The sequence below is a fragment of the Tetrahymena thermophila genome (genome assembly GCF_000189635.1).
Source record: "Tetrahymena thermophila SB210 genomic scaffold scf_8254691, whole genome shotgun sequence".
NCBI lineage: Eukaryota > Ciliophora > Oligohymenophorea > Hymenostomatida > Tetrahymenidae > Tetrahymena > Tetrahymena thermophila.
In genome coordinates this window covers 57,801-77,797 of record NW_002476457.1, presented here as the reverse complement: position 1 = coordinate 77,797, position 19,997 = coordinate 57,801, and the positions used below count along the sequence as shown (strand labels likewise).

Below are 19,997 nucleotides of genomic sequence, written 5' to 3'. Positions count from 1 at the left end.
GTAGAATCTTATTGTTTTGTTATTAAGAATTATAATATAGTCAGTAAGTTATCTTTTTTACTTTTAGGATTTGTTAGAATTAAAATTAAAAAAAATTAATATACATTTTATAAATATTAATAAAATATTTAATGGATTTAAAAGTTTTAAGTACTAATTAATAACTGTAAATTTGAATTATAATTACACTGAACTAATTATATAATAATAAACTAACCAAAAAGATTCATATGGATAATTAATTAATGGAGAAATAGGTATTCACTTATATGAGTTATGTGTTTGCAATAAATAAGATGTATTTAGAATTTAATGAAATATTATTTACCATTAATATTAGTAAAAGGGAATTACAAATAACCAAAAATAAATAACAAATTAGTATTTAATAGTACCAATAAGATACATAAAAAATAATTAATTTATTTGGTTGATTTTGAGCAAATTATTAATTTTTAAAACATACTCAATATATTCACATTTATAAATTTGATAACTTACTTATTAACATACCTACTTCTTGATATTTATATGAATGATTTCTATATTAGATGAGAGTTAGTAAGAAATTTTGAATGTTATGAGAAATATAGGCGACAATAAGGATAGAAATGAAAACACTATTCAAATAATTCGATCATTTCTAACCAAAACTAAACTATTCAAAAGTATTGCTGATGAGCCTGATTATCAATACATACTCAAACAAACATCGCACATTTTAAAATACTAGAAATATAAATATGGGGAGTTTCTTTTTCATCAAGGAGAGTTAGGCGATAACCTCTATTTTGTATTGGGAGGATAAGGATCTGTTTATTTACCTAAAGAAGATTATGAGCTCAAAACTGATTTAATTTATTACTAAAAGATTGGATAGATGGATTCTGAATCTTTGAAAATTTAAGATAAAGAAGACAAAAGTGTTACAAAAAATTAGACGGAGTCCTAAAAAAATTAAAGCTTAGTTAAAAATAGTTGTGAACTCAACATATAGGATTTTAAAAATGAACAAAGCAATGGTATAATTGATAAAAATTAGAAAAATGTTATTTTAGAAAATGTTAACAATATGCTGACTAACAGAGTTAAAATTTAAGAAGATGATGATGAAGTTTCGATTCTAGCGCTTAATGAAAAGCACTAACCAAGATACTTTCGTATTTCAAGAGATTTTGCAATGTATAAGAGAGTCAGATATGAGAGATACCTAGATCACTTTGGAGAGCTTGCCGCTGAAGAGTAATTTAATAGAAGATTAGCTTCTGTAGTTGCAAGCAGCAAAGATTAAGACTTTGAGGTAGCTTATATAAGTTTGAAAGATTTTAAAGTTATTTTTTCTACTGTCATCGAAAATCTCTACTTGGTTCAAAATACCCTTTGTGAGCAGTTAATAAATACATCAAAAAAGTAGACAATTAATTTTTCTTACTTGTTTAGTGAAACAATTAAGCTAGAAAGAGGATAGACAATATTTACTGAAGGAACACCAGTAAATGGAATTTACATAGTTAGAAAAGGAACGATATCAATAAAAAAGGCTATCATTGACTAAAAATCACCTATACAACTAGCTATATTATCACAAAAAGACTTGTTTGGTCATGAAGATGCATTCACGTAAATAATAATTTAAATAAAATATACTAAAAAGTAAAAAACAATATTTTTTTGCATAATATTCTATTTCTTCTAAATTAAATTTAATGATGAGATGGATATCTATCTAGCTAAAAAAAGTGTAGTTTATTTAAATTATGTAGGTAAAATTGAAAATATCTTTATTTGGTTACAATAGTAATTAAATACAAAATTATCTAAGCAAATTTATTAACAATAAATGAATTTTTAATTTTCTTTAATCCGATAAAAAATATTGTTAGGAGACTTTTTTAGAATTTAAAATTAAAGTAAAATATTAATTAAATTTTTATTAATAAAAATAAGTAATCATTAAATGACTAGAACAATTAGTGCAGTTTCAGAGGCATATGGTACTGAAGTCTAGTTTGCAAAAATTGATGATATACTAGCATTCTTATCAAACCACAAAGAGTTTGAAAAAGAACTCAAAAGAAAATCTGAATTAAAAATTAGTTTCTATAAAAAGAGAATTACAAATATAGAAAATCTATTTAAAAACAATACAAAATTTTAATACTAAATTGATAAAAAAATTAGTAAAATTCCTTTGGATGGTGAAGATTAAAATGCTATTTTTAATAAATTCTTGTAAAACTCTAGAGAATAGCTTGTTTCTTAAGAAGCTAATACAACTATTAGAAGTTCTTAAAATATAATTTAAGTTTCTAAATTACTAGAAAAGAGTGGTTCTCAAATTATGGAAGCAGGTAACGTTTTAAAAAGCAGGTAATTAAAATCGCCTTAAATGGTATCAAAATAGTCTCCAAAGCAACAAAACATAGAAATTTAGCAACATAAGAAAAAGTAAGAAAGCAATTAAACCTAAGAACAGTAAAGAATGTAAGTTTTTAAAGGAAGAAATAATTTAAGAACTAGGAGCCTTATAAATATCAGAACATAAATTCCATATGATTAAAATAACAATGCAGCATCCTAATTACTTATAGGAAAAAATAATAAATAAGAAATTCAAGAGACTTCATTAGAGAGAGCAGAAAATTAAGTAGAATAGAAATAATAAAATATTATATAAATAAACAAATCACCAAGCAGTAAACTATAAAGATAAGCCACTTTTTCATAATACTCAAGCAATAAATAAACTTAATAAACTTTGAATAATCTTGAAGAAGCTAGACCTTCATTAGAGGTGGACATAAATTTATTTAATGAAAAAGAATAATTAGAAGGGAAACATGTTTATTAGAATAAAAAGATTAGCAAAAAACTCAAAGAAGCTATTGCAGGCTAATGGAATTCTAAACCAGAAAATTGGACTTTAGATTCAATTGAGAAGTAGATTAAAATAAATTCTCAAAATTTAACAAGTAATAAAAATCAAAATAACTAATCAAACACTCATTCAGTTGCTGCAAATCAAAGCAAAAGTTTAAAATTGACATATCTGCATAATGATATGGATTCATTCGAGTATGCTAAAAAATTTGTAATTCTCAAAAGATAGCATAAAAAGACACAGTACCTTCATTAATCTTAAACAAATTTATCGAATTTAAATACTGTTGAAGGTTATAAAAAATAATAATAAGCCAAAGAATAAAAAGCAAAATCACCAATCAGTTCACCTTAAAGCAGGTTCGATGATAAAATAAAGTAGATGGAATCTAATACTGAAGATCCTTTTTTTAATCCCCATATTTCAATCTAAAAATTTTCACGTTTTTTACTTAATAACTAATAAACTATAAAGAGCATAGACATTCTTCCTAATAGTAATGACTTAAGAAGCTCTAAAAAGTTTGGCACTTTAGGAAGACTTTCTTTAAACGAAATTAGCTCTCCTATGGCAAGAAGTTTCATTTCTAGCTAAAATATACGCAAACCAAGCACTTCTCAAAGCAAATGCAAAACAAATGACATTAATAAAGAAAGTTTAATATGTGGTGAAAAAGAAAAAGAAGAAAAGCAAAAAATAGTAAAATTAAGACAATGTTCTTCTACAGTAATCGATTATAATTTCGATCAAGACATTTCTGAAGATTTTAATGAAGAGCTGCAAACTTCATTTTTGCATTAAAACAAATAAACTAACCAAAAAGAAATATTTAACTTATAAAAACTTTAAGAAGAAAATATTAAGTAAGAAGAAAATTAAAGTGAAGTTAACTAGAATGAGAACAAATTAAACTCTTCTGATAAAATTTAAAAGTAAACTGATTTTAGCAACAAACAGACAATTGCTCGCAGATTGTAATATCAAAATCCTTAAAAGAGATTTTCATAATAATTCGATGAGAAAACATACATTCCACTGATTTAATTTAATGGAATCTAAAATAATAAAGAAAACTAAGCACTTTTTTCAAAGGATCAAAATATAGAAAATATTGATAAAAATAATAAACTTCTTTCTCATCACAAAGGATTTTTGCTTAACATCAGCTAATCTCCAATACCTAAAAATAATGATTCTCCAAACAATCTTTAGAAAATTTTTGAGGAATAAGCTTCAGAAAATAAGCAAGAAAATCAATAATAATAACAACATAAAATGACCGAATCTTGTCCAAATAGAAATAGGGTTTTAAGTCATCATGCCTTTTCTTCGGAAGTAGATTTAGAAAATAATCAGAATAACATAAATGAAAACGAAATTAAATATTTTTTAAATGCAAATTACGTAAAAATGAATGAGTCTTTTTCTCCTATAATCATATAGAAACTATAAAGCTAAAAGCAATAAACAAATATTTCCTCACACTTTTCGAAGCATCAAATATCTTTTGTATAACCATCAACAACCTTTATAGATAGATGTGTTTCTAGTCATGACTCCCCAATGTATTAAACAAATAGTTTTCAGAAAGCAAAATAAATAAATTTTGGATATTCTTCCAGTAACACTCAATAATAGCTAAGTAAAAACTGCTAGTAGCTACTTAGCAGGAATATAAAATCATAGATAGGAGCTTTTAGACATTCTAATAAATTTGCTTTATAATAACAATAACAATCTTAAATGAAAGCAAATAACTTAAATAATTTATAAATGTAAATCAATTCTATATAAAAGCAATAATTATTAAGTCAAAATGTTAATTCAATTTAGACAAACTTAAATAGCTTTGTCTTAAAGTAATTACCTGTAAATATACAAATTAATGAAAGTAAATTCTATTAAGTAGAGGGACAAGAAGATTTAGTAAGTCCTATTCATCACTCATCGTTATCTCCTAATCTTAGAAAAACAAATATAGAAAGGATTTAATCATCTAGTAAATAAGGTAGAAACAATAATTCAAATTAGATATCTTCATTCAATCAGCATATTGACGTTAGAGATTCATTCTCTCCTTCATCAAAGTAAAACAATAACATTTAAAGTGATTAATTTATGAAGAGATTTTCAATTGATACATTTAATACTCCGAAAGATGATTCTAAAAACTCAAACATTAAATTTACCAACACCAATGATCAATCTTTTAATAGCCACAATACAAACAGCAACACTCCAAAAGATATTTAAACAAATAAATCAACTAATAAAACTCTCTAAGGATTTAGCTAATAAAGCAATATGTTGAGCAATACTAAATAGCTAAAGAAATCTTTATTTAATAAAGAAGATCAGCCAAAAAATAACATACTAAGTAATGCTTTTCCTAATAAAAATAAAACTGCGAGTCACAGTAAATAAAAATCATAGGAAAGCATAAGAGATGATTTTAACACTCCAATCCAAACCCTTCTAGGAATGAAAAAAAGATAAAATATCCATTTATCTAATAAATTTAATTAAAATTAATATTTATGCAGTAACTCTGATACTCCTTAAAATTAATTACTAACAATAACTCCATATTAACCACTTACTAGTTAGTCTAGTGCTTAAAATTCGATACTAACTAAATTTAATTCAAGCAGTATCAATTAAATTGCACAAAGCTAAAATAATTGAACTCATATGTTTTATTATATTATTAAGCTGCATTTTTTACTAAAAGACCTTCAAATTAAAGATATTTAAAATTAATCAAATTTATGAGATTAAAAGTGATAAAATAAAATGTATTACAATTAAATCTTACTTTTAATATTAAGCTTTATTATATGATTAATCTGTATTTTTTATTTATCTATATAGCACCTTCAATTTAATTACATTTTAATTTTATCAAATTTATGAGATCAAAAATGAATGATAAAGTAAAAAAAATTGTATTAGAATTAAATCTTCATTTTTTAATATTTTTAATTAAAATTCATAAAATCAATTTACATATTAGAATAATTTATTTTACAATGATTATTAAAAAATAAAATAATATTTGTTTGTTTGATTGATTGATTTAATAAATAAATGAATGGTTAGACAAAGGAATTAATTAGCTTATTTATCATAAGTGAATTAATGATGAACTAATTAATTAGATATTACACTGACCATTCGATGATAATTGCTAGCTTTCAATAAAAAATTAAAGAATATATCAAAAGTGTTTGTATTTTTATAAAGATTAGTTTAACAAAATTTTATTTCTTCAAAATTAAAGAAAATTTACAAAAGAAAACATATCAAATAGCTTTAAAATAGATTAATTAATATATAAAATGAACGCTTAGACTATTTAAGATAATGTGAATAAATATAGGTTTGGAGTGCTAATCGGCAATTTTGCTGAAGAGAAATTTGGTATGGATATGGCTCAAAGATAGATTGATGAAAGATTACCTAATTCTACAATGAAAGATTCTTATGGTTTAAAAAATAGCGCACTTAATTGTGAACCCTCAAAATTAACTCCAATTGATAAAGAATTTAACTAGCATGTTATTTTTAACACTCAAGGAGTTCAATAGCATATTTTGTTTGGTCATGGTGTTAAATAGACTGATTACAACAAGAGAGAATACGGAACAAGCTATGATCTTTCTTTTAATTAGAAAATAAAACCATAAACATAAATATACTCTAAATATACTCCTGATCTCTCTGCATCAGCTAGAACATTCCACAAGGATACTATTTATGAAAAAGACTACCAAAAGCATATTCCTGAATTGGGTTCAAAACCCACAGTTCCTAAAGATAAAGCTCGTCCTTATAATGAATTTACAAAAACTTATGATTCCACTCATATGAAAATACCATTGAGAAAATGAAAGAATAGATATAATTTATGAAAGGATGAATTAATATATAATTTATTGATAAAAAGGAAAAAGTATAATAAATTTATAGTTTGTGAATAATGTATGCATTTATTTTTTAAAGAAGTAGCTGATTCTTTTTAGTCTGAAAAAATAATTTTTCATTTTATTTGTTCGTTAGCGTTTTAGTTTTTGAGAAATATATTAATGTGTTTTTGTATGATAATTTTTTTAGATTTATCTTCTTAATTAAATGTCAGTTTCATGAAATCATTAATTCAAGCACATTTCACAACTTTGAATATTTCCTCATTCATAATGCATTTGAGTTGTTATAAATTCTGTTATTGTATGTGAAAAATCAACATAAAATTAGAAAAACAAACATCTAAAATTACATAAAAAATATTTTAAATATTTTTAAAAATTAAAAAAAATTATTTTTAAGTTTTAAAAGATAAAGATTTCATTTTTATTAGCATGGAAATGTAAATATAATCTTAAATAATACTTTTCAAATCTATTTATTTATAAATTGAATATTTAAACTTATAAAATAATTTCCAATAATATAATAATTTTATTTTACTCCCCATTTTATTCAAATATTTTTTAAGGAGTAATTGGGTATTTTCTTTTTCTCTATTCAAAATTATCTTATATTTAGAAAATCTCTTAACTAAGATACCTTACGGTACTTGGAAATAAATATATTTTTTATTTCGAGATAATATTTTTAGCAATCAATTGTGATATCTATCATTTTTTTTACAAATAAAAAAAGTTTTAACTTAATTCTTAATTATTAAATGAAATTAGAATACCTAATGTGTTCTGATATGATTAATTTAAATTATATATTTTTTCTATAGTTTGTTTGTGCTTTAGAATTAAAATTTTGTAAAAAAATTTTTAATTATCAACAAATTTAATCTGATAAATCTTTAATTTTAACATGAAAGAAGATAAACCTAATATTTTAAAAAGGTTGATAGTTTTAGGAGACTCAAATGTAGGAAAAACTACTTTACTTAAATCTTTTGTTTTTAACAAAGAAGACAGGTAGTATGCTTTCTACAATATAGAATTTCATTGTTAAGTTTATGAAAAAGTAAATTTTTTAATATTAATATAAGTAATTAAATAATATTTTAAAACAGGATAATCAAAAAATAAAGCTATTTTTATTTGATTCATTTGGTTAGCGTAGTTTTAAATTTAAAAAAAATTTTATGATCAAATGTAATTTTATTGTTTTACTTTATGACATAACTAATAGAGATTCTTTTGATAGTATATGTATTTAAGTTATAAGCCAAATCTATAAAGAATCTAATCCAATTATTATTTTAATCGGGAACAAATGTGATTTAGAATCTAAAAGACAAGTTTCTTTTAAGGAAGGATTAGATATTGCTAATTAATATGGAGTTTTTTTTTATGAAGTAAGTGCCTTAAAGGGAATTCGCGTAGATGAATTTATCAATGATGTATTAAATAAGATAATCTAAATTTCTTGATATTATTTCTACTTTATCTCTTAAAAAATACAATTAATAAAAACTAAATAAATTATAATTAATCTATATTTGTTTTAAAAAAATAAATAAATTCATTTTTAAGGAAAAATAAATAGTTAGTTAAATTTATTTTTTAAAAGTTCTATTTAAAATATATTTTTCTTGATTTTTCCACATATATAATAATATTTTATTTTTAATGGTATAAATCAAATCACTCTTTATTAAGCTGATTTAAAAAGTATTTTTTAACTCACAATTGTATGTTTTGAGTCAGCAGCAACTATGTATGCTGCAATATTTTTTATGAAGTTTAATTATTTAATTTTTTTTTTTATTAAAATTTACATAAAATAAATCTTCATCATTTAAAGTAAGTTAAAGCTTAAGATTTAGCAAACAAAGCAAATAATAAAAGAATAATCAACTAAATTTTTCTCTTTCTTATAATACGGATATTTTATTAAAATAAATTATTTTAATTCTATTTAAAATAGGTTGAAAATTAAAAAATAAATATTAATTATAATTTAATAATTAATATTTATGATGTATTATAGTATTTGAATGATACCTGCCTGCCAGTATGGCAATAATCATGTTAAGATATCTAATAAAAAAATTTTATAATGAATTGGTATTAAAAATAGAAGAATTATAATATGAATTGATAAAAAAAACTCTTAGATACAAGTGTTACATTTGATTTGAGATTATCCTAACTAGTTACTTTATTACTCTTAATTTAAAATTAATCATTTTTCAAAAAAAATAAATGAATATTTAAACCTTTTTAGCAATAAGTTAAAATAAATTGACCTTTATGTCATTACTAAGAAGGATTGTATTTAAAGCTATTTATACAATGATAATTGATAATCATTATATAATTATTTTAAAAGTGCATTCATTTATTTTTGCATTTAAAATTTAATCATACTTATTCATTCAAATTTTTATGATAAGAAGAATTTATTACACATATTTAAACAGAATAATACAAATTAATGTAAAGTAAACTCAAATTAATTATTCCAGTTAACAATTAATTAATGTAAATTCAGCAGTGTAAAAGATAAGAAATCCAAATATAGATTTCAATGTGTAGTGATTGTTCTAATAAAAAATGTAAATATCAATATATTTTAAAGTGAAATAAATTTATACCACAAATATTTGAGCAATATTATAGTATGCATACATGATAATAAATAAGTATTTAAATATATCACACAATTATTTTACTATCAATCAATTTTAATAAAATTAAAAATCAAAATCAAAATTTGTTACTATCAATAAATATGGAGTTAAAACAATCTCTTTTAGAATCAACTTCAAGGGAAGATGCCAATAAAAAATATTTTAAGACTCACAACATTTTATTTACAAAAATAACTTAGTTTGTTAAAAGCCTTAAAACATAATCAAAAGATCAACAGCTCAATAATAAATAAATAGATCCTTTTATAGCCTAAAGTACTAGTGTAGATGTTTAATTAGAAAAACTAGAAAAATACATTTAGGAAAACCAATAACATTTCTAATCTACCAATTTTAACTTATTCAAAATTTACAAACAAATGACAGGCCTTACTCTTTTAAAAGGCTTCTTCTTATCTGTTTCAAATGAACTTTTATCAGCATCAGGTATTTTTATGCTGGACTTTGTCACTGATCAAATGAAAGATTTCACAGGATTGTCTAGTTAAAAGGCTTTAATTTCAATAATATTCCTAGGGATAGTGATAAACTATACTATAAAAAACTTTGTGTGGACGAATTATCAATGGATGAATTACAGATGGTAGGCTTTGTGTAAAACTACACTCTAATATATCATTTATAAAAAATCCTTAAAAGTTAAGAATTATTCAAAATAGAATAATAGTGTTGAGCCAAAAATTTAAAAATTAGAAAACTAAGCTGAAGGACAAGGAGATGAAAAGTTAGACATAACTTCTTTTTAAAAAGTTAATCCCGATATAAATAACTTATTAACTGTAGATGTAGAAGAATCGATGCAGTTATTTTGGGGAATAAACTAATTAGTTGCTAGCTTAGCTGTAATAATAATCACGTTTGCTATCATTTATTATAAAATCGGTAAGTCGATTGTAAATGGACTTTATTTAATGGCAGGAGCAATGGCAGTAAGTTTTCTTTCTGGATTTTTCATGAATGTAATTTTTTTTATTTTATATTAACCATTCAATTAATTGTTTGAAATAAAAAATAAATTAATATTTATTTAAAAAGATCTTTTATGACAGAATATACAGCCATAAAGATAGCAGAATTTCTCTTTGCAAAGATGTGATAGAAGGGATGAAGAGTATAAAATACTTAGGATGGGAAAATATATTTTCTAATAAAATCAAAGACTTGAGACAAAAAGAATTTTTTAATGTAGCTGCTATGAGGTCAATTGATGGAATCTTTAGTACTTTTATAGTATGTTCAAATTATTTTCTCTTGTATTGCTTTATTGTATCATATATAAACGATGGAAACGAGCTGATCAATTCTAATGTCTTTACTATTATAGCCCTTTTTGGTAATTTAGCTTTTCCAATTGGAATGATACCCTTTTCTCTTAAGTGCATGACAAAAGCAAGAATTTCTTTCTTTAGAATCAAAAGCTTCTTAAACATTGATGAAATTGATGAATCTCAAAGTAATATTTTTATTTAGTTAATTTTTAATAACTTTAATAAATAGTTATTTAGACAAGTGAAAATCAATCCTAAGTAGCTGTTCAAATTCAAAATTAATATTTCTCTTGGCCTAACAAAGAATTAAATGAAGAATAAAATATAAAATAGAGACAGTAAAAGCAAGATATTTCAGATTCAGAAAGCCAATTTGAAGACTAAGAAAATAGCGTTTCTAAAAATAGCTCAGAATTTAATTTGTTTATTGATAACATTTAAATCTAAAAAAATTCTCTGAATTTTGTAATCGGAAAAGTTGGTAATCAATCAATAATTTTTTGAAGATAAATAATATTATTTACTTACCTAATTTATGCTTTATATTTAGTTTTAATGATAATATTTTATCTAAAAATAAAAGGATGTGGAAAAACATTATTTTTACTCTCAATCATGAATGAGATGGAAAAAAGGTCTTAAAATTTTGACCAATCTATTATTAAAGATGACCTTAAATAAGTAAATACCTTAAAAATGACAAATTATGAAAATAAAATCATAGTGAATGGTAATGTGGCATATGTCAGTTAGAATCATTGGCTTTAATCAAAAACAATCAAAGAAAATATACTTTTAGGAAAAAAATATGATCAAGACCTTTATTTGAAATGTCTTGAAATAAGCTAGCTAAAGACTGATTTATCTCAATTCTCAAAGGGAGATTAAAAAATTATTTCTTCAGATGGAAATAATTTAAGTGGAGGTCAGAGATAAAGAATTTCATTGTGTAGAGCACTCTACTAAGATAAAGAAATCTACTTATTAGATGATATATTTAGTTCGCTAGATGCTCATGTGGCAGAATACATTTATAAGAATGCTATATTAGATTACTTAATCAAATAAAAAAATAAAACAGTTATTTTAGTAACTAGTAATTATGAGTTTTTAAGCAATGAGAGTATTCAAAATATAATTTATTTGAGAAATGGGAGGATTATTAATGACTAAGAAGAAATATAAAGCTATATCTTAAATTGCAAATAAAAATAAAAAAAGAATGATTTCTTCTTTGAAAGCGATTACTTTTAAAACTCAAGTAATCTAAACAATAAATATAATAAGAATTCAGATGAAGAGATCGATTAATTAAATATAACTTAAAAATAAATTAAACTAAAACCAGAAAATTAAAAAAATATAGGATTTAACCAAACAAATGAGCAGAATGAAGTAATTAAGATTAAATAATTTTGTAAAATATTTATAAAATTAATTTAAATTGATAAGGTATAAAATAATAATGAGATAAGCTCAGAAGAAGGAGAAAAAAATGAAGAATATAGAGAGAAAGGTATTATTAAGTGGGAAACTTTAAAGACTTATATGAAAAGTTAAGGCATAGTTTACTTATTTTTTTTTATAGTATTTTTTGCTTTAGTAGAAGTGGCTAGCTTATTGATTGACTTTTGGCTTAGAGATAAGCTGATAAATTAAAATGAGGAAGATTCTGCTTTTATTTTTATAAACAAACTTTTTTAAAGTTTTCAAGAGACATTCCTTTTTTTAACAATGCTTTAGCTATCTTTAATGCTTATTGGGGCTTTCTTTTATGTTGTCATATCGTTATTAAGTTGTTACAGACTTTATAATAAGTTAAATAACTCTATAATGTCTAGTAAAATGGTTTTTTTTGATAAAAATCCTGTTGGAAGAATTATGAGCAGACTCTCTGATGATATTAACTCTATTGATGATGATCTACCTTTGAATTTTGAAACTGCATCTGAACAAGTTGTTCTTGCAATTGGGTATTTTTTTATTTAAATAAATGAAAAAAAATAATTTTAATATATTAATAATTAATTAGTTATCCAGTTGGTATCTCTATTTAGTTTCCTTGGATGAGTGCTTTTTTTGTAGTTGCTATAGTAATTACATATTTTATTTCAAATATGTATAGAAGTTCAAACAGAGAAGTCAAAAGGCTAAACTCCCTAAATAAAGGTTAGCTTCTCACTCATATTTCTGAATCTTGCAAAGGATTAGTAACAATTAGGTCTTTTTAAAAATAAGCTTACATGACAAAATAATATATTTTAAGATTAACGAATAATATAAACACATTTTTACTTTCTTTATCTTTGTAGATGTGGTTGTTTGTAAGGCTACTTTTAATTTCTAATGGAATCTAGCTAGTTCTTTCAATAACAGCAATTATCATAATAACTTCTGAAGCAAATGTGGATATGAATATTATTGTCCTATGTTTATCGTATGGAATTTTATTTAGCGGTTAAATTCTTGATGTTGTTTATTTCGTTTGTTTAACTGAATAAGAATTAATCAGTGTTGAGAGAATAAGACAGTATTTTGATAACCCCTAAGAAAATGTTTATACCATTCAAAACTCTAACAAATATATACAATCAGCATATGCTTTAAGTCCTTCTGATATAAATCAGAATTTTTCCATAATCTTCTAAGATCTAAGCATCACTTATGATGAATTGAATGAATAAAATTCTGATCTTGTATAGTATGCTCTAAAAGACTTTAATCTTCAAATCAAAAAAGGAGAGAAAATTGCATTTTGTGGAAGAACAGGTTCTGGTAAAACCTCGATCCTTAATTGTTTGTTTAGATTATATGATTACCAAAAAGGATAAATCTTAATAGATAATAAAGATATTCAAGATATGAGCTTGAAGGAGTTAAGAAATAAAATGGCTATCATTCCTTAATTTGGATTTTTATATAATGCAACTCTTAGAGATAACATAGATCCAATCAATGAAATACCTGATGAAAATATTTAAAGATGCATTCAATCAATTCAAGAAGATGGTCAGTTGAATTAAAAGTAAAATAATTTTTAACATATCAATAATTTTTAAATAAATTCAAAAACTTCAATAATTAGTGACTGCTTCTAAGAATTAGATTTTGAAATCCAAGAAGGTGGGAAGAATTTATCAAATGGACAAAAGTAAATTATAAACTTTATTAGAGTGGCTCTGAGGTAGACAGAAATAATTTGCTTGGATGAAGCTACTTCTAACATGGATCCAAAAACAGACGAATTGATTCACAAAAAGTTATTTGAATTAAGTGAAGGAAAAACACTTCTAGTGATAACTCACAGATTAGAAAATATACATAAATTTGATAGGATAGTAGTGTTAGATTCTGGAAAAATTGTCGAAGAAGGAAATTATGAGTAACTAAGGTAAAAAGAAGGAGGATTTTTTAATAGATTAATCTCATAAAAATGAAAAAGAAATGAAGTTTTTTCAACTAGTTATTATTGAAATTAATCATGCACATTATAAAGGATTTAGTATTTCATTGTAATATTTTTTGACTTTGCTGATTTAAACACCTCTCTTAAAAATTTAATTAATGCAAAATAAAAAGAATTTGTCTTCAATTTATAAAATTTCTTTTTATTATTTTGATAGAGTTTGAAAGATAATCCTCAAAATTAAGAATTTTTTTTCATGTTTGAACAAAATATTTTTTTAAAAGTAAATAAAATGATTCTTTCAATAGAGTATTTTTATTTGTTTATTATAGTAAAATTTCAAAAGATCTTTACTGTAAGAAAAAAGAGAAATTTTTTCTTAAATTTTTCTAATCAAAATTAAATAAACTAAAGAATTTATTTTATTATTTAAACAGAAATGATAAGAATATCTTTAAAATTATAATGTCTACATTTCCATCTATTTTATAATTGTAAACATTAAAAATTAAAACTTTAAAATTCAAATAAGATTACTATATATTAGAAAAATAAAAGAATATCTATTATTAAAAAATTGATAAATTCGGAAAAGAATAGATTATAAGATTTAATTAAGTAGTTTATATCACTTTACAGCTTTTAACCTAAGGAAGTTTGCTTTTCTCATATTTTCTTATAGTACCTATATATACTAAGTAGAACTAAGCAAAATTTTACATATATTTTATAATTGTTAGAAGCATAAAGTAATTAGTAAATATTTTGTTACTTTGATACATGTATATTTTTATATATTATTAATTCAAATTATTTAAATGTAAATTTTTGTACCTTTTTTAAAAACTTTAATTAATACTTAGATATACAAATATAATAATTAACATAATTAAAGTATCTATATTAAATAAATTATAAATGGATATAAAGTAACCACTTCTTGTAGAGTAATCTTCAGATCAAAGTAGTTAGTATACTTTCAAGGCTCATAACATTTTCTTTACAAGATTAACTTCATTTATAAAGTAAATTAAGTTTTTAAATGATGGTCAATACATATCTAATCAGTAAACCTAGCCATTTATAGCCCAAAGCACCAGCGTAGATGTTTAAATCAATAAATTAGAAAAATTCATGAGTGATAATTAATAGCACTTTTAACCAAACAATTTTAATTTATATAAAATTTACGTTTAAATGACTGGATTTACACTAGGTAAAGGTATTTTCCTTTCAGTTATGAATGAAGTTTTATCTGCCTCAGGCATATTTTTACTTGATTATGTTACTGATAAACTCAAGTAGTTTAATGGAGAGTCCAATGAAAAGCTTATCATATCGTTTATTCTTATTGGAATAGTTGTGAACTATACTGTCAAAAATATTATTTAGGGGAAATATTATTGGTTGGATTACAAATGGCAAGCTTTGTGTAAAACAACTCTTTAATATTTAATTTATAAAAAATCACTAAAAGTCAAAAACTACTCTAAGTAGAGCAACTTAGTGGCTGAACAAAAAAAGGAGGATAATCAAAAATAAGAGAATGATGAAACAGAAGGAGAAGAGGAAATTACATCTTTTTAAAAAAGAAATCCTGATATAAACAACTTATTGACTGTTGATATTGAAGAATCGATGCAGCTTTTTTGGGGTATTACTTAACTAGTTGACAGTATAGCTGTTATAATTATTACTCTAATTTTCCTCTTCTATAAAATTGGAAAGTCCATGTTTAACGGATTATATTTAATGGCTGGAGCTATGTTAATAGGTTTCCTCTCAGGCTACATAATGAATGTAAAATTTATTCATTTTACTAAAAATTTATTTGTTTAATTTTCATTTAAATATTCAACAGATCTTCTATGATAAAATTTATGGATGTAAAGACAATAGAATCTCACTAAGTAAGGATGTTATTGAAGGAATGAAGAGCATTAAATATTTAGGATGGGAAACTATATTTTCAAATAAAATAAAAGATTTGAGAAGAAAAGAGTTTTTCTAAATATCTGTTATGAGAATTATTGATGGATTCTTCAGTACCTTCATGCTAAGCTTAGGATATTTGTTACTTTATATTTTTATTGTTTCATATGTTAATGATGGAAATGACCTATAAGATTCAAATGTATTCACAATAATTGCTCTTTTTGGTAATTTAGCTTTCCCAATAGGCATGATTCCTTTCACTACTAAATGTATCTCCAAAGCTAGAATCTCTTTCTTAAGAATTAAAGGCTTTTTGAATATTGAAGAAATAAATGAATCAGATGGTAAGTTATTTTTTTTAATTTTTAAAAATTAATATATTCTTTTTATTAGTCATAAAGGTAGATAATGATGAAATTAATTAAGATGTATAAAACGCAATTGTTATGAATCAACTCAAGTTCAGCTGGCCAAACAAAGAGATAAATGAAGAATAAAATGAAGAGAGAGTTTCTGAAAAATCAAATAATATAAAGTCTTCAGGATAGCTTAATTAACTAGATGATTAAAGTATCTAAGATTCTAAAATTAGCTCTGAATTTACTTTATATATTGATGAAATGATAATATAGAAAGGCACCTTGAATTTTGTTATTGGTAAAATAGGTAAGATATCTTTCAATTTTATTACTTATTTTAAACAATTAACTCTTTAATTCATTAAAATTGATAGAAATAAATTTAATGTAAAATATAATTTTACATAATTTAAAAAAACAAAAATGTTAAAAAAATTCTAAAAATTATATTACAGAATTTAAGTTATACTTAAAAAATTTTATAACTAGAAATATGTATAAAAATACAGTTAAGCCAAAATATTTTGTCTTTTGATAATTAAGACAAGATTGTTAATAATTTTACTAAATTTTATTTAAAAATTTTAAAAGGTTGTGGAAAAACTGCTTTTTTGCTTTCGATTTTGAATGAGATGGAAAAAAAATAACACCAATCTGATCCATCAATTATTAATAACAATTCTCAACAAATAGATGCCTTAAAAATGACTAACTTTGATAATAAAATAGTTGTAAATGGGAGTATAGGATATGTAAGCTAAAATCATTGGCTATAAACCAAGACAATAAGAGATAATATTCTTTTTGGAAAAATTTATGATTAAGAACTTTATCAAAAGTGTCTGGATTTATGCTAATTGAAGATTGATTTATCTCATTTTTATAAGGGTGATTAAAAGGTTATATCTTCAGACGGTAATAATCTGAGTGGAGGTTAGAGATAAAGAATTTCTTTGTGCAGAGCACTGTACTAAGATAATGATATTTATTTATTAGATGATATATTTAGCTCTTTGGATGCTCATGTTGCTGAGCATATCTATAAAAATGCCATTTTAGATTATTTAATTAAATAAAAAAATAAAACAGTCATTCTAGTTACAAGTCACTATGGATTTATAACAAATGATAATATTTCTAATATCATTTACTTAAAGAACGGAGAAATTATTCATGACTAAAAATAAATTTATAGTTATATTCAGAATTCTTAATAAGATTCTAAAACTAAAGATTTTAATTTCTTAAATGAATAAGAAGATGATTTATAAGATCAAGAAGTAGAAGAAAATAAGGTTGAAAACTCTGAGACTAACTAATAATTAATCTAAAGAAAAGTAGATAGTGAATAAGACCACTTGATGCTTTAAAAGAAAAATTCTACAAGTAGCGAAACTAAATTAGCATTGAGAAAAGAAAACTCTAAAAAGTAGAATTTTAAGGTAAATTTATCATTTTAATTTTTAAAAATTTAATAGTAATATTTTTATAAATAGGATAAAGATGAAGATTTAGTAGAAGGTGAAGGAGAAAACGAAGAATTTAGAGAAAAAGGTTCGATAAAGTGGGATACTTTAAAATTATATATGAAAAGCTAAGGAGTTATTTTTCTAATATTACTCATATTGTTTTTTTCTTTAGTGGAAGCAGCAACTCTACTTATTGATTTTTGGTTAAGAGATAAGTTGATGTATTCAAATGAAGAGGATTCTGCCTTTGTCTTTATAAATAAACTATTTTCCAGCTTTAAAGATACATTCCTTTTTTTGACTATGCTTTAATTGTTTTTAATGATTTTAAGCTCTGTTTTTTATGTTCTGGTTTCATTATTAAGTTGCTACAGACTTTTTAATAAACTAAATAGCTCAATAATGTCAAGCAAAATGGTCTTTTTTGATAAAAATCCTGTTGGAAGAATTATGAATAGACTCTCTGATGATATGAATTCTATTGATGATGATCTTCCTTTAAATATTGAAGTCACATTAGAACTTATGACTTATGCTATAGGGTATGCTTATTTTTATTCTTTAATTAATAATTTTCAATATTATAAATAGATATCCTGTTGGCATTTCAATTTAGTTTCCTTGGATGAGTGCTTTTTTTGTTATAGCTATAGTAATAACATATTTTATCTCTAAAATGTACAGAATGGCTAATAGAGAAATTAAAAGATTAAATTCTTTAAATAAAGGATAACTGCTCAGTCATATATCAGAGTCTTGTAAAGGTTTAGTAACTGTCAGATCATTACAAAAACAGCTTTATATGAGTTAGTTATATGTCGAAAGATTAAAAAACAATGTTAATACATTTTTACTATCATTATCACTATAATAATGGATGATTGTAAGGTTGCTTTTAATTTCAAATATAATTCAGCTTTTGGTTGTAATAACAGCTATTATGATCATTACAATTGAATTTTCTGTAGATATTAATGTTATCGTTTTATGCTTATCATATGGAATCTTATTTAGTGGATCGATATGTGATGTCATGTACTTTATATGCTTAACTGAGTAAGAGTTAATCAGTGTTGAGAGAGTAAGACAGTACTTTGACAATCCACAAGAGAATCTTGATAACGTTGATAATTCTACTTAAAAATTACAATCTGTTGAATAGACCTTAAGTCCTTCTGATATTAATCAGAATTTCTCTATAATCTTCAAAGATTTGTCTATTACATACGATGAACTGAACGAGCATAATACTGATCATGTACAATATGCTCTCAAAAACTTTAATCTTAAAATTAGAAAAGGAGAGAAAGTTGCTTTCTGTGGAAGAACAGGCTCTGGTAAAACCTCTATCCTTAATTGTTTGTTTAGATTATATGATTACCAAAAAGGGTAAATCTTCATAGATAATACTGATATTCTAAGCATGAGTTTGAAGGAGCTTAGAAAAAAAATGGCTATCATTCCTTAGTTTGGCTTTTTATACAATGCCACTCTTAGAGATAATATAGATCCTGTAAATGAAATATCTGAAGAAGAAATTCAAAGATGTATACAATCAATTCAAGAAGAGGGTCAATTAAATTCAAAGTAAAATAATTTTTTACATTTCAATAATTTTTTTAAAAATTTAATAACTTTAATAAAATTAGTGACTGCTTCTAAGAGTTAGATTTCGAAATCTAAGAAGGTGGAAAGAATTTATCAAATGGATAAAAGTAAATAATTAATTTTATTAGAGTGGCTTTGAGGTAGACAGAAATAATTTGCTTGGATGAAGCCACTTCTAATATGGATCCAAAAACAGACGAATTAATTCATGAGAAATTATTTGAGTTAAGTGAAGGAAAAACACTTCTAGTAATAACTCATAGGCTAGAAAATATTCATAAATTTGATAGAATCGTTGTGCTTGATTCTGGGAGAATTGTAGAAGTGGGTAACTATGATTAACTAAGATAAATAGAAGGAGGATTTTTTAATAGATTAATCACATAAAAATGATAAAAATTTTAATTTAATATTTAGTTTAATCAATAATTACTGTAATTGCTTTATTT

General features: G+C 23.4%; 4 protein-coding genes across 4 annotated transcripts; all 4 read left to right on the top strand. All coding sequences in view use genetic code 6, as the record gives it.

Moving 5' to 3' along the window:
- Window positions 1–535: 535 nt before the first annotated feature.
- On the top strand, window positions 536–5,566 carry TTHERM_00320050 (cyclic nucleotide-binding domain protein; the record flags this gene model as incomplete). The annotated part of the gene is made up of 2 exons (XM_001012906.2): window positions 536–1,620; window positions 1,948–5,566. 2 exons carry the CDS (start codon window positions 536–538, stop codon window positions 5,564–5,566), a joined length of 4,704 nt encoding a protein of 1,567 aa, XP_001012906.2.
- Window positions 5,567–6,219: 653 nt separating this feature from the next.
- On the top strand, window positions 6,220–6,771 carry TTHERM_00320040 (hypothetical protein; the record flags this gene model as incomplete). The annotated part of the gene is made up of 1 exon (XM_001012905.3): window positions 6,220–6,771. The coding sequence occupies one exon, from the start codon at window positions 6,220–6,222 to the stop codon at window positions 6,769–6,771; it is 552 nt and encodes a 183-aa protein (XP_001012905.1).
- A 943-nt stretch (window positions 6,772–7,714) lies between these two features.
- TTHERM_00320039 (small GTPase family Rab protein) lies at window positions 7,715–8,279 on the top strand (the record flags this gene model as incomplete). The annotated part of the gene is made up of 2 exons (XM_001471232.2): window positions 7,715–7,870; window positions 7,920–8,279. The coding sequence occupies 2 exons, from the start codon at window positions 7,715–7,717 to the stop codon at window positions 8,277–8,279; spliced, it is 516 nt and encodes a 171-aa protein (XP_001471282.1).
- A 1,304-nt stretch (window positions 8,280–9,583) lies between these two features.
- Window positions 9,584–19,941, top strand: TTHERM_00320020 (ABC transporter C family protein; the record flags this gene model as incomplete). The annotated part of the gene is made up of 14 exons (XM_001012903.2): window positions 9,584–10,462; window positions 10,539–10,956; window positions 11,001–11,252; window positions 11,355–12,166; window positions 12,224–12,744; window positions 12,804–13,796; window positions 13,857–14,162; window positions 15,041–15,977; window positions 16,039–16,456; window positions 16,506–16,778; window positions 17,063–17,913; window positions 17,968–18,482; window positions 18,532–19,527; window positions 19,590–19,941. The coding sequence occupies 14 exons, from the start codon at window positions 9,584–9,586 to the stop codon at window positions 19,939–19,941; spliced, it is 8,523 nt and encodes a 2,840-aa protein (XP_001012903.2).
- Window positions 19,942–19,997: the final 56 nt, after the last annotated feature.